Raw genomic sequence first — 14,072 nt, 5'->3', positions numbered from 1 at the left:
TGCACCTCGTAGTAGGAGTTTCCTCAAAGATGTTTCACTGGAGTAGTTCTAGATAACATGCCAGTAGAGCTTTAATTATTATCTTTCTTGATTCCTTGGATTCATCCTAAAAAGTGTGCATGCATACTTTTGTCAATAGCTTGAATATTCTTACCTCAACACCAACGCTTCATGACTTTGCAAGAGGACCAGAGGAAGGTTATGTGACTGCACTTCTCTGGGAAGTCTGTCATTAGAAACAGACATAGTGCCTGAACAACACTTTGATAGAGCAGGAGGCAGTTGCAGGGTTCAGGGTAAAGGTCTGGGCAATAACCACCTCAGCACACAGGCAGAAGGCAGGGAAACAGGCTGGCAAATGCCAGAGTCACACCTGTCATTCATCATGGTTCTTTCTGTATGGGCAGGGTGCAGACCATCAAGAATGGCAAATTGGGAACTGACCACCCTCTGGATATCTCTCTTAAAAGTTCCTATGCTAGATGTACTCCAGGAAAGAAAACAAAAGCAAATGCAAGAAGAAAGGGGACAGAAGCTGTGCCCATCTCAGGGATTATATGGGGATAGACAACAGCTCATGGCTGTCTGCAGCACAAGTTTGCAGAACTGTGGTAGTTCAAGTGGAGTGTACACACAAGCCATCCTCTGCTGCTCAACCTTATGACCAGAACGCCATCCCCAGCACATTTTATTTCACTGAAGAGATGTAACCAAAGACTTTCAGCCAAAAGAAAGTAATTTGTGTTCAGAAAATGGCCAGTGAATGGGCATTGAGGGGTGTCTCTCTCAGCTGCAGTGCTTGCAGCATCTTTGCTCTGAGACTGTTGGGCACAGAGCTGGTGCTGCCAGGCAAGAGCAAAAGGACTGAAGAGCAAGTTTACATGGGAGGAAGGAGGCAGTGCTCTGGTTGCTTGCAGAGAAAGCATTTTGTGGTCGATGACCAGTGAAAAGAGAAATGATGCGGCACAGACCTTGAATTATGTCACATCTCCCTTCTTAAGAAACTCTCTGGCAAAACCCTGACCTCCCCATGGCACAGGCTGTTCCCAACCTCTCTGTGTGCCACTGAGCCCCACAGCCAGCCCTCCCCTCTCCAAAGCCCAGGAGTCCTCTGTGTCTGTGCCCAGGGTCCATGGCTGAAGGGGAACTCAAGACAGCCCTGCAGCAGTTGGGCTGGCCTCCATTCTCAGCTGCACCTGCAAAGGAGCAGCTGAAGGCAGGGAGATAGGCAGATTTGGTGGGGAATTGAGGTGGTGCTGGTTCTTTCTCCACCAGAGACCAAGTGGAGAAAGGATGACAGCCAGGAAAGGCTGGGAACAGGCTCCTTGCTCCCTGTTGTGAGTGCTGGATGGTGGATGATCCAGAAGTACTGGGTGGCTATGGGTAAGTTCCACTACAGGGACTCAGGCACTACTTAAAGCTCAGACCTATATCTCCTCTCTCTTCTGAAAATGATGAAGACTAAGCAGAAAGAGGGAGATATTTATCCCGACTCTGTGACCCACAACACCAGTTTCGGTCAGCTGAACACAAACAATTCCAGTAGGTTCTTGCATTAGCTAAGGGAGATGATGAAAATGCTTTTTCAGTCATTGACTTGATGTGTGTTGATTTTTTTAGGGAAAAAAACTGACTAGCACGTGAAGATTATGCTCTTTGTAGAATAGAATTTTTTCAGAATTTTTTTTTTTGAATGAAACAGTGCTTTGGTGGGTGAGGTTTAAATGTTCTAAAAGAAATCAGGTCTGTACTATGAATTCTTCAGACCATTCCTGATTTTAACCATGAACTCTGTATAGGGTAGGTACATTCACATGTTTAGAAAAAAAAAATTATAGTTGTGGTGAAGAACAGTTAATGGATCTGTTTGCTACCCATTGGGCACATTGTAATTAGTTTAATTTAATTTGTGCACTATTTCGCTGCTGATACCTTTGAAAGTACCAGGTAAGAGCGTGCCGACATACATGCTGGTCCTGCATTTGTGGCACGGGAAAGATGCTTTGTGTATTCTGGGCAGGAGAGAAACTACCCTCTTCTTGGCTTTCCTTGCTTGTGCCAGGATCTGGCATGAATTAATAACTGGGAATCTATCCTGCATGACAATTAAAAAACAACAACAACAAAAAAAAAAAACACAAAAACAAAACCCACCCACAAACAGAAAGAAGTCCTAAAAACAAAAAGGCGGTTTGATTTTTTTGTTTCTTCAAAGTTGCCTAAGACATGGGACCTTACATTTCTGCATCAGCTGAAACCGGGACGTCCTTCCCTCCGGCAGGCCCAGCATGGCTGAGGTCCGGAGCCGGCGCTGAGGGCTGCTGGCCGCGGAGCCGAGCGCCCGGGGCAAGAGGCGGCAGGAGCCCCGCGGGGGGCGAGGGGCAGCGTGGCCGGGCGGGGGGCGCGGTCCCCGGCCCGGAGCCCGTGAGGGTGCCGGCGGGTGGGCGCTCGTCCCGGCCCCGGGAGAGCGGCGAGGGGGCCGAGGAGCTGAGTCAGCGCCGCGGTGCCGCCGCGGAGGGCCGGGGGCCGGGCGGCGCCCCCGCCCTGGCGGTGCCCGGGAGGGGCGGGGAGAGGCGGCAGCGGCGGCGGGCAGGGCGCTGCCCCCCTTGGCCGCTCCTTATCAGCCCGGTTTGATGCTGCAAGGCGTGTCCGGGGATCTGCTCATGTGATGGAGCAAGAGGCAGGCGGGCGGGGGGACCAGGGGAGGAGGTGATTTTCCTCGCTGCTCTCGCTCGCGCTTTTTTTTTTTTTTTTTGTTTTCTTCCCTTCCCTCTTTTTTTTTTTTTTTTTAAATTTCCCCCCTCTCGCGCCCTAAAGGAGTTTGCGGAGAGCCGGGGTCCTTCATTCCCGGCTGTGCCGCCGCCGCCGCCCACCGCCAGCCCCCGCCCGCGGCTCCGCACGGCCGCGGGGCAGCGCCATGGGCGCCGGCAGCTCCGCCGAGCCGGCCGCCCCGCAGGACGGGGCCGAGGCCGCCGCCGAGCCCCCCAGCACTCCCCCAGAGCCGCTGCCGGCAGAAGACGCGGCGGAGCCCCAGCCACCGGCGGAGCCCGCCAAGGTAAGGCAGGGGCGGCGGGGAGGTGGCGGGAGGGACGCGAGGCGGCGGCTCCCGCCGCACCCCCGAGCCGGGGAAACTTTCCCGCCGCGGCTGCGGCCACCTGCCGCAGCGCTGGGCACCCCCCGGGGGCCGGGCGCGGAGCCGGGGCGCGGCGGGGCCGGGACTGCGCCACGGCCGGCGCCGCAGTCATAAAACTCCCGCCGGCGGCAGCAGCGGCGGGGCGGGGGGCGAGGGCGGCTGCGGGGGCGCCGCCGCTTTTGTGTGCGGCCGGGGCGAGAGGAGCCGCACCCACCCGCGGCGAGGTCTGCGCCAAGGAGCCTCCTGACTGCGGTCCTGCGGCCGGATCGCCGCGGCTCCCGCGGCTCTCCGCAGCCCCCCCACTCCATCCTCTCCCCTCCCGAGGGAGCAGGTGGGAGGTGCGTCGGGGCGCGGCTCGGCAGTGCCTTCGGCTGGGCGCCAGCCGCGCTGTGCCCCCTCTCTCGCCCCGTCCCGCACCCCGGGGCTCGGCTCACCTCAGCCGCCGCCCCCCGGCCGCCGCCGCCGCGGGGAAGGGGCGGCGGTGTCGGCGGCGAGGGCTGGAGCTATGCCTTTGGTGCGGCCCGCTGTCGTACCGCATAGGGGGCAAAGGGGGAGGGACTCCCGAACTCCCAGCCCGTGGGGAGCGAAGGAGCTCTAGGTATGTGTGATTTAAAATAAAGACGTTGAAGAATTGAAAGAAATTCTTTTAAAACATGTCTGGTGTTTAAAAATAGATTATGAATGAACCCATTTATCCCTCTGGAATAGGCGCGTTTAGGGGATTTTGGGACTGAAAGGGAGGTTATGTGCATCTGTGTGTTTACATAACGTGGCTTTCGGGAGTTAGTGAGGGGAGAAATAATGCCACGTTCTACCGAGATCCCCTTCTTTGGGCTCTTCAGAGTTTGGGTGCTCAGAGCAGGGAGACTCCGAAGTTTCTGTGACTGGTGCGTGGGTGTATTAGAGCTTGAGAACCGGTTATGACTTTGTTTCTTTGACCTTGTGGTTCAGATTTAACTTTCAAGTTGAATTTCCCATAGTTCCTGGCTGCCACTAGACCTCCTTGTGCGTGTTTTGACAGATTTGAAAACCACATTGCGAATGAACTTTAAATTAACTAAGATGTATTTCATGTTTTTTTAACTAAATAAGCATTGGGGGTTGATGTTGGTTCACAAAGTATTTAGCAGTTTTGTCGGGCAATTTTAGAATTCAGATGCTGACGTTTAGAAAAGTGGGAATTTATATCAGGCAAGCATTTGGCTATTGCGGTTGTTTAAAATTTAAGATAATGCGACTTTGAAGAAGGGCCATAATATTCATAGCCATGTTTATCTAGTTATGGGAACTAAGGCCTTCTAAATAAAGGGAATCACAGTAATGCTGTTCTCAAGTACAGATTATTATTAATACTCTGTTTTATGTCTTCTGAGCTTTAGGAAAAATGTCTTGTAGTAGATTTTTGCCTGATTATTCAAGTAGAACTGTTTAAAATTGGGGAGGTTCTATTACCATTTCACTGCTATAAGAAGTTTTATTATTGCTGTTCTCATAAAACAGCTGGCTTTGCCTTCCATTACATTGCATAAAAAGAAAAATCATTTTTAATGAAGTTTAGTCATACATTTTTTGTGTCTCATTTAGTCTGTCTTACTAAAGTAAGTAACTCTGTGCAGATTTGTGACACAGTTTTTCATCATTATTCCTTCCAGCTCTTTGAAAATTACCAGGTCTTGCAATGTCCCTGGAGAAATCTGTCAGATAGCTAATATGTTTGTGGAAAATAGGGAATCTTTTGGAGGGTGGTCTTCTATCTTGCATTTTCCAAATTAAAATGCTTATTACAACCTTTTTAGAAGAAAAAACTTTGGAAAATTACTTCAGTGGAATCCATCTTGAGTGAGCCTTGGCAAGGCAATTACAAATAAACTATCTAAGCAACTAGTCTTATACAGGATATAAAATCCCAGAGAAGTTGTGCTTTCTTTTGTGATGCGAAATCCTTGAAATATTTAATTAAATTTCTTCCATGATGTAGTTGCATTTTTTACAAGATGAAAACCTTTTCGCCTTTTCTTCTAGAAAGGAAAAATTTATAGTCATTAAGCCGTTTTGTTACTCGCGTGTGACTCTTTAGCCAGGTACCAGTTTTTGAGTGTCCTGGTTAAAAAAAGGGAGGGTGTATGTTTCAGTGTGCTCACTTCTACAGCCTAGGGACCTTGGAAAGCACTTTGGGCCCTGGCTTGTGAACACGGTGGGTTAAATGTGGGCTCCTGTGGTGAGTACCTCAGCTGTTGACCCATCTTCTCAAAAGTTCCTGGTGAGTTACACATAAAGCAGCTCCAAAGTTTCCAGCCTGCCACGGTAGTAGGACTTGAAACGGGCAGATTTCTTTACTGTAGCAGACAAGACTTAAACTCTGGCAGTGGAGGAGCTGCTCCGTATCTTGCATAGCCACCACTGTGGGAAGCCACCTCTGTAGGAAGGTGTGGGAGATCCTGGTGGTACTAATCCATTCAGCTGCCTGAACTGAATTAATCAGATCTGTGAATTGACACCTGAGGTCCTGTTGAAACCAAGAGGCAGGGTATGGTTCTACAGAAGGCTGATTTTTGTGATGGAGTTACCTCCTTGCTGTTGTGGCAGCGATGCTTTTTTCCCCCCTCCTTTTCTTCCATCCCATTTCTTCTTTGTTTTGCCTCAGATGACACAGTCTCACTTGGCTGTGTTGTGTCCTAACCTTGCCTTTCTATAAGCAGATTAAACTCACTAACCCTTCAGGAAACTGAAATTTATTCTTGCTGGACCATTTTCCTGATCTGCTTGTGAGTTCATTTGACTCCTACATTGTAGAGGTGAGACCAAGAGCCAGGACAAGGCAAGCATTTGCAGCAGGGCAGGAGGGGAAATGAAAAAAACTTCTCCTGTTGGTAGCAGTGAGCTGGTGAAAACTCATTGAGACCTCAGGGGCAGACTGTCCTGAACAGCATGGAGGCCTGAAGCTTGGCCTGAGAAGGATTTACTAGATTTACTAGTGCTAGAAGTAGGAACAAGATCTTTCTGGTCTTGAAGAAGGTCAAACGAAACTTTGATGTCCTGAACTGACAAAAGCCATGGAGATGTCTGGTGAGGTGGTTCATGTGCTCCTGCCTCCTCTCCAGAGCACCTGCATCTTCTTCTCCTTTATTGCATCTGGCACTATGTGAGCTCATTCAAGGAGCTAAGCCCCTGGAAAACTGTTCCAGTTCTTTGGCAAGTCATTCTCTACTGATTGAGCGAGATGTGTTAGCTTCTGGGACTCAGCAGAAGCTGCAGGTACAGGGGAGCAGGCAGGATCTTGTGTCCAGAGTTGGACAAGAAGCTGGGTCACACTTCTGTTGGTGGCAGCGTGTGACTGGATTGGTTTGGGCATCTCCATTTTGTGAGCACCTTCTCTGTTCACAGCAGTGATGTGGCTCTCACCCAACTTCCAATTTTGATGCTAAGCATTGGAGAGACGGGAAAGAATGCCAGTATGGTGCCCTCCCATGGGATGGAAGGTGACTTCAAGCCATGTGGACAATGCCAGGATAGCAGTGTCATCCTACCAGCATTGCAGCTAACAGTGACAATCACACACGTGCCACGTCCATTTTATTTAGAAGTTTGAGGTGCCAGCTTTAATACAGGTTTTTTTTTTCCATGGCCTTGTGGAAGGAGCCAAGCTCTGTTGGAACAGCTACCTGAAACAGTGCAGGGAAACTTTCAGAGAGAGAATTTGGAAAAATACGGGCATGCTAATAAGCTATTCTCACATCAAAATCTAGGTTTGTCAGAGATAATATTTTCATGGGGATTGATGGCTTGAAGATGTAGTGTGGTGGATTGCTGGCATGCAAGGGCCCCCACTTGAGCAGCAAGTCATTCAAACAGTGTTTTCGTGATGGTTCCCATTTCTGAGTAGTAACTTGATTATGCTACCTGTGTTGTAATGAGAGCAAGTGTGTGCTAGACAGTAAATATTTGGAACTGTCTCTTCTAAAGGGGTTACCAGCTGAGATGTCAGAGTGTCTTATTGTCCGAGTGCCTGACAAATAACAGCTGGGGCAGACTTACATCTGCTGTTTAAACAACTGCGTTCTGGTGAGTGAAGCTGAGTCAGCCTGAAAATACTACGTTAGCAGTGGTGAAACGAAGCTTATACAAGGAAAGTCCCTAGAGTGTGTCTCTGGGAGCCCAGTTTGAGACATTTGGTCTCAGGCTGCAGGGTTCCCCTGGTTCAGCAGGATCTGATTCCCATTAGATACTTCTTTTCCATCTGGGGAGGAAGAGACTGGTACAATTCAGTGGTAAGGTTTGGAGGGCTGACCATGCCTGTGGAGTGGCTGGGGTGAAAGAATAAAAATGTGTAATTGAAAAAATGCACAATGGAAATTGGTGTCGTAGCGGCACCAAAAGCGTGAAATAGCCCCCTAGTAGTATAGGAGATAAGAGGGAGGTGGTGGAGGGAGTGGCCGGGCACTTTGAAAGCCGAGGCAATTAGCTTGTGTTTGATGTGGTGGAGGCTGAAGAGATGCAAAGAGGAGCGTCGGGACTTTGAAAGTCCTCCAGGTTGGAAATGCAAGCCTGGGTGTGGTTGCTGAGAGAAGAGGATCGTGCTGCGTGCTCAGCCCTTGTTCTGACTGGTCCTTAGAGCCTGGCTGAGCTGTACCTGTGAAATGCTTCCATAAGGTGCTGTCTGAAAGAGCTGAAAGGTAGGAGACCTGTGAAGGAGCTCCGTTTGGATCAGGCTTCAGAATAACAGACTGGGGGTAGTGTTTCTTTCACAGGTTGCAAAAAGAGATCACAGGGATGAATTGGGTGTAGAAACTTTTTGGTGTTTTGACTTTTGTTTTATCCATTTGGATTTCGAAGGTAGTCATCCGTAAGGAGGTGTCACAGTGAAATCAAGCTGAGAATTGGGGGAGAATAGGGTAAATGAGGAGCTGAAAGGTGTGGAGCAAGTTCTTGGCTTTGTCTGCAGGAGGCAGAAATAAGGTAATGAAGTTAAGTGTGCTGTTATGTGCCCTATAGAGGAAGGGCCTTGTGTTTTCTTCACCTGGAACTTGCAGTATCCCACAAGCCTCTAATGTTTAGCTAATGCAAAACAAGACAAACTGCTGTGAACAAAGGGTTGGACTGATCCAATTTTTTTCTTTTCCCAAGTGTTGGTGTTTGAAGTTCTTTTTAATGAAGCAGCATGTGCTAAAAGCAGACCCCCTGTGCACAGCAACAGTCTTTCCCAGAGTTTCAAAATCAAACTTCAGGAAAAATATTAGACACCATTATGTTAGTTTGCTCAGTTGTTCAGACAGCTGGATCTGGCTATTTTAGTAATCTAATGTAGAATCAGTGTAGCAGGATTAACAGAATGAAGCAAAATTAACTCTGGTACGTTTGGGCCTGGTGTGAGGAATCCCTGGAATGATTTGGGTCTGGTACAAGGAATGTTGGGAATGATGGTGATAGCTGGTGGGGGAAGAGGCTGGGTGCTGTGAACCCCTCAGGAATGGTGCCTGAAGGAAGCATCCACTAATGTACAGTGAGATCAGGGACCTGCAGTTCATCCACATCTCATTCAATTTGTCCTGTTAATTTATCCATTTTCAATTTTGTGTGCGTTTAATGGGATCTAACAGTTGGGCTTGCTGCTGGATGCACGATGGAGCAGAAGCTGCTCCTGGTTAGAGTGATGTGGGCAACAAGCCCTGTGCATTTTAGTCTCATTAGCTGGGTGTCTGCCCTTTGCTTCCATCTTTGTGGTGAATGTGAGGCAAATATTAAAAAAAAATGTATGCAGGATGTACAGTAGTGGCGTGACAGAAACTGGAGTGTTGCTTTGCTAACGGCCCTTTGTTTTGGGAATGAAGAAGCTGAAAGATCAGTGAACTGGATAACCATTTCCCCTTGGTTTCTCCCATGTTCATGAGACAGCACATTCATAAATTAATAATCAAAGGAGTGTCATGAATGTGTGCCACAAAAAACTGATAAATGTTGGTAAACCTGCCAAATGTAATGTCTCATTACTTGTAGATAAATGCGTAAAGATGAACAGAAAGATTCCTAATAGCGTTAATTTTTGTCTTTTTAAATTTTGTTTTCACCCATCTCTCTCTAAACTCTGTTGTATTTGTCTAGGCTTTACAACTATTCTCAATGGAATTAAGAGCACTGCTCACCAAATTAGATATAATTGGACTAAACTACAGTTTAGATCCCTTCAGAGAAATGAAGCAGTTAATGTGAAGGAAAACTGAAATTAGTTTCTTTTGAGGACTAATGCAGTGGGACAGACTGCACTGACCCTCATAAAGAGCCTGAGCAACTTTTTTTAGAACAATTTTTTTTTCTTTATTTAAACTAATGATGCTGTTATGTCTCCTTTCACTTTACAAACTCCCCAAAGGTTTCTTCTCCTTTGCATGTTTTAATTTGGAAAAAATACTATTGTTTTATTAGTTTTGATTATTCAATTATTTAAAGCAGAGCACTTGATTTGAAAATCTAAGTTTGCCTTCCCAAGGCCAAGAATCACATCAAACTCTTTCCCAAGAGACTGGGGTAAAAAGGTAGGGTTATATTGCAGGTCTGGTCAGATTTGAAAATATTGAGGTTTTTCCATGTATTTACATTTTTTACTCAATTGTGACAGATGGATCCTGTTTCCAAAATTGAATTTATGTACACGGTGAACAGGGATTATAATTATACTGGCTGGTTGTAAAAACTGCCTATAGTCTTATATTTAGTGATGTTTTATATTTAATTCTGTTTTTCATACTGGAAGGTATTGCAGATTTAACAGATCCAAAGGGTTATCTGCTAGACCCAGTGACTTCTGAATTTTGGTCTGAAATCACCAATCTTTAGGATTATATAAAGTCACTGTTTTCCTGAATGCACCAAAACTATAGAATAAATTCAGAGCTGGGGTAATAGCAAATACTACCATTGTTAATATTTTATCATAACAGTATGTGCTCGATTTAAAAAGGAGACAAGCTGTACTACATTGAGGTACCTAGTACCTTTGTACTCTGGCTCTTTGCAGAGTCCACTGGTGCTTATCAGGCAAATGGTTGACTCTGTCTGTACATGTGTGTCTATACATGGATCTGGCTTTAAAATGGTGTGCTGCCCACGGGAGGTTTGGAAAGAAAGGCAAAGAAATCTTTGAATAAGGTGAGGAATGCTAAGATATTCAGTGCTGTTGCCTTTCTTGTGACTTGAAAGAATTTTTGGTGCTAATTCTGAGAGTGTCATCTTGAAATAGTCATCCATGGCTTTTTCTTCAGATAGACAAGTTTCCTGAGAGCCAGTCAAATCAAGGTTGTTCTTGTGTTTGCAGGACTAGCAGGTGTCTTTCAAGAATGAATCATTAAAACTTACTATTTATTCAAAAATAGTAATGGTCCTCTACTGAACTTGTACTGAAGAATCTTAAAGCCCTTTCAGAATTAGGTTGCTGTTTTCTATGTCTTGATTTTCTTGATTGTCTTTAATTGGTTACTCCCATTCAGCTAATGCTGTGTGCAACTGCAGAGGAGCTTCCCAGGGTTTACGTGCCTTTGTTCAGTAGTGTGGTATCTTTATCCCTCCTGAGTTCCTGTGTTTTAGATTTATGGGAAGGATGATGTGAGAAGCGGGAATGTAATCTGAGTGTTGAGCCATTCCGTATTTCTTCTATTTAATATCTGGTCTCAGCATGTGAAAACTCTAAAGCCAAATTATTCCATCTGTGGTATTGGCAGTGGAGCAGAATGGGATCCTTTTTCGTGAGGTGGATTATGTGGCTGTGAAAGGCAGCTTTGAGTAGCACAACAACGCTGGGTGGAAACAATTTGGCTTAATTAAGGGCTTCTGAACTGAAAATTGGGAACCTGAATGCACACACTTCATTGCCTGTGGAAGTGGGGTACGGCGCTTCTCCCAGATCTTACCCAGCATTTGAAAAGAATCTGATGATTAAGAGGAAAGCCCTTTTCGTGTCACTCTGTTGATTTGAAATTCTGTTGCAGCAGGCTAATTACTAGTAAAAATAAATAAATAGATTTCCCCATTCAGAAGGTTTATGGGGGTGGGGGGAGGGGGCTGGAAGACAATTGTCAGGAATGTGGCATCTTCCTGATCCCAGTTTGGTGCTTCAGGCATGTGGTTATGTGGTTGTTAGATCCCATCTTTGGGTGTAATGTATCTGTGGTACCTTTGATTAATTAACAGGGCTTCAGTGGCAGTATTTTGGGAGTACAGACAAATCGTAAGACAATGGTACGTAATTAAAGTTTGCTGTTCCACCAGAGGAACTTCAAACCTTCGCTTCAGGAATAATGGTTAATTAGTTGAAATGGTTTCTGTTGGAAGGTAATAGAATCAGTTGGAGAACTAGTTCATTAAAGGGTAATCAATAAATTAAAGGGTAATTACGTATCTTATAATGGCCACAACACATTCCATGCTTTAAAAAAAATGCTTGTGAAAGTATATTTCTTCTTATAGGGAAAACCAATACAGATTCTGAAAATAATTAGAATGTGTTAAGTGTGGAAGCTGAAAAACAGATTCTTCTTTTTGCATATATTAGCAAATCTAGAAAAAATATTTCAAATGCTATAGGGCTGAGTCCCAAAGAATCGCAGAGCTCTTTCCTCCTGTAAGAATAGTTTCTGCCTAATAACAGAGGTCCGAAATTTCTAGTTTTAATCTCAGTTCCACTGCATTTCCTCATGGGAAATCCATATGTCTTCTGCTTTGTGTCCTGAATAGTTCAGTTTCTTTGTGTAGTTGATAGTGATAAGATAAGCACATCAGTTGAGGAGCAATACCAAAAGCTATATTGTAGAGAGGATTCATTCATATATCAGAGCAGTTGTACCAGACACTTTGAATGAAGAATTTCTTTCCATCAGCTAGATTCACCTTATCCTGGAGTTTTCCTTCATGGAAGAAACCAATTTCTACACAAGGTTATAAGCCATTGTCTGTAAGACCTGCTTCTTCTGTGTATTTCATGCAGGAGAGCAGAAAGATAAATAGTCCCAGATTATGTGTTTTGTTTTTTTTCCCTCACAGAAGTTCTTTTATTTAATAAAGTTAAAATTGCTTGTGTGTATATATACAAAATGAGAGTGAAAGAACAATATTCTATGGGGGTTGAGGAGGAATCTAGCCTAACACTGACATTTTCTTTTTCTTTCCTTCTCTATCTTTCTGTACTACCATCCTTCAATCAATATTTGACCACACAGGCTTTAAATGCAAGTGTACCAGTACCTGATGTTAGTGAAGACAATTTGAAGGATGATGCCTCACCACAGGAGCCACTGCAGCTGGGAGCTGTTACAGCATCTAAGGAAGCGGGTGGGCAGCAGTCAGAGGTGGCTTCACTGCTCCAAGAACCACCCGGAGAGCAAACAGAGTCTGCTGGAGCAAATGGTGAGTACAAACGTGTGTTCAGTGGACCTACCATAGAGGCCTGCATGCTGAATGGGATGAGAAATAGAAATGGGGCTTGACTAGCTGTCTGCTGCTGAGCAGGTATTACTCAAGTGATCTGTTGTTGCTCAGGTGCTTCTTGGGCACTGTTTTGTGGGAGATGTTTTCGCTGTAGGACAGAGTTCACATGACAAGTGGCTTGTGGACTGGAGGTGTTGGTGTCAGTAGTGGACATCCACCTGTTAGGAACAACTCAGTTTCCACTTCTTGTGTTAGTTCCTGCTGCATAGGCTTGTCCCTTCCTTCATAAGGCAGAAATTCTTTTTATGTTAATTCATCAGTGGTATTAATGATAAATGATTCAGTACTCATAGAAAGGACAGGCTGCTAATCCTTTGGTTTTACCTTGATTAAAGTTCCCTTTCCTACAGCTTTTAATTGGATTTGCATTGGGACCACAAAACCTTTCTCATCATAGGCATCCCAGTGTGTTCTGTCTTGGTAATGTCTCCCTTGCCTTGCTGCACAGTCAGGAATGTGCTGTTCTTTCTCCTGTGTGATCTGGCAACGCACCTTTCCTGCTCTCATCAGCCTCTTCTTGCTTCGTTCACAGGCATGTGTTGAGAGATCTGCTTCAGCAGTCCTGCTGCCTGCTGACTTTTTGGCAGGATGGCAAGAGGGAGGGCTTTTCAGTCAGAGCAGGCATCCAATGCTGCTGGTGGTGAGCTGGGAAGGGATGGTGACAGGGGGAGCACTATCTTCAGCATCAGCCTGTAGAGTGCCTTAAGACACCTGTGTAACGTGTGGTGTAATCTAGGGTTTGAAATCTGGTAAAAGCAATTCTTTGTCACATCTTCAGATTAATTGCCATAATACTATTATCCCTGTAGAAGGCTACCATATTTTATCCTGAGCTTTTGTGCCTTTTTTAAAAAAGTCGCATCAGGAGGGACTTTTGACACTATAGAAACAGAATGCAACTTGTTTTATCTTTCATGAAACTCCACTTCTCTAAAATTTTACTCTTAAATGGACAGGGATTGGGGGGAGGATACTTGCCAAACAGTGTCACAAAGGAAAAGAAAATACTTGATGTTTGGAAGTAGTGTCAGAAGATTTCGTGTTGATACTCAGCTTTCAGAAGATTTCGTGTTGATACTCAGCTTCTCGATCAAGTAAAAGAAAAGGCCATCAAAAGGGCATGAGTTTCAAGTCAATAGTCAAAGATTATAATTATTTTTGAAGAATCCTGGGTAGTTTCAGTTGTTCGGAAATTACATTCCTAGGATATGTAAAAAAGAGGTGAGAAGCTTCCTCTAAGTGCAGGTAATTAATGTGTAACCAGTTGCATGGCATGATGTGAACGTACACAACATTAGGAATCTGGATTTGAGTAGGCTGCCTGAAAAATTTTGGCTTTGTTTTGAGAATCATCTCTCTGTGGTTGTGTGATATTCCTATACAGTGGAGCCAAGTCCACATGGTAGCGTTATTTATGTGAAAGGGAAAACAGTACTATGTGTTTGCTCTTGAAGTGAAAAAATCC

The 14,072-nt window shown here is 45.4% G+C and overlaps 1 protein-coding gene across 1 annotated transcript in view; it reads left to right on the top strand.

Annotated features, from left to right (window-relative positions):
* The first annotated feature begins 2,917 nt into the window (after positions 1–2,917).
* Positions 2,918–14,072, top strand: part of AKAP12 (A-kinase anchoring protein 12) — a 30,348-nt gene continuing 19,193 nt past the window's right edge. Inside the window, exons 1-2 of the mRNA XM_036379555.1 lie at positions 2,918–3,055; positions 12,340–12,526. Coding sequence (XP_036235448.1) covers positions 2,918–3,055; positions 12,340–12,526 — 325 coding nt within the window. The remainder of the gene's footprint in view (positions 3,056–12,339; positions 12,527–14,072) is intronic.

Source organism: Molothrus ater, chromosome 3, assembly GCF_012460135.2.
Source record: "Molothrus ater isolate BHLD 08-10-18 breed brown headed cowbird chromosome 3, BPBGC_Mater_1.1, whole genome shotgun sequence".
NCBI lineage: Eukaryota > Metazoa > Chordata > Aves > Passeriformes > Icteridae > Molothrus > Molothrus ater.
The sequence above is the reverse complement of the archived record's forward strand: the minus strand, read 5'-3'. Positions and strand labels throughout refer to the sequence as shown.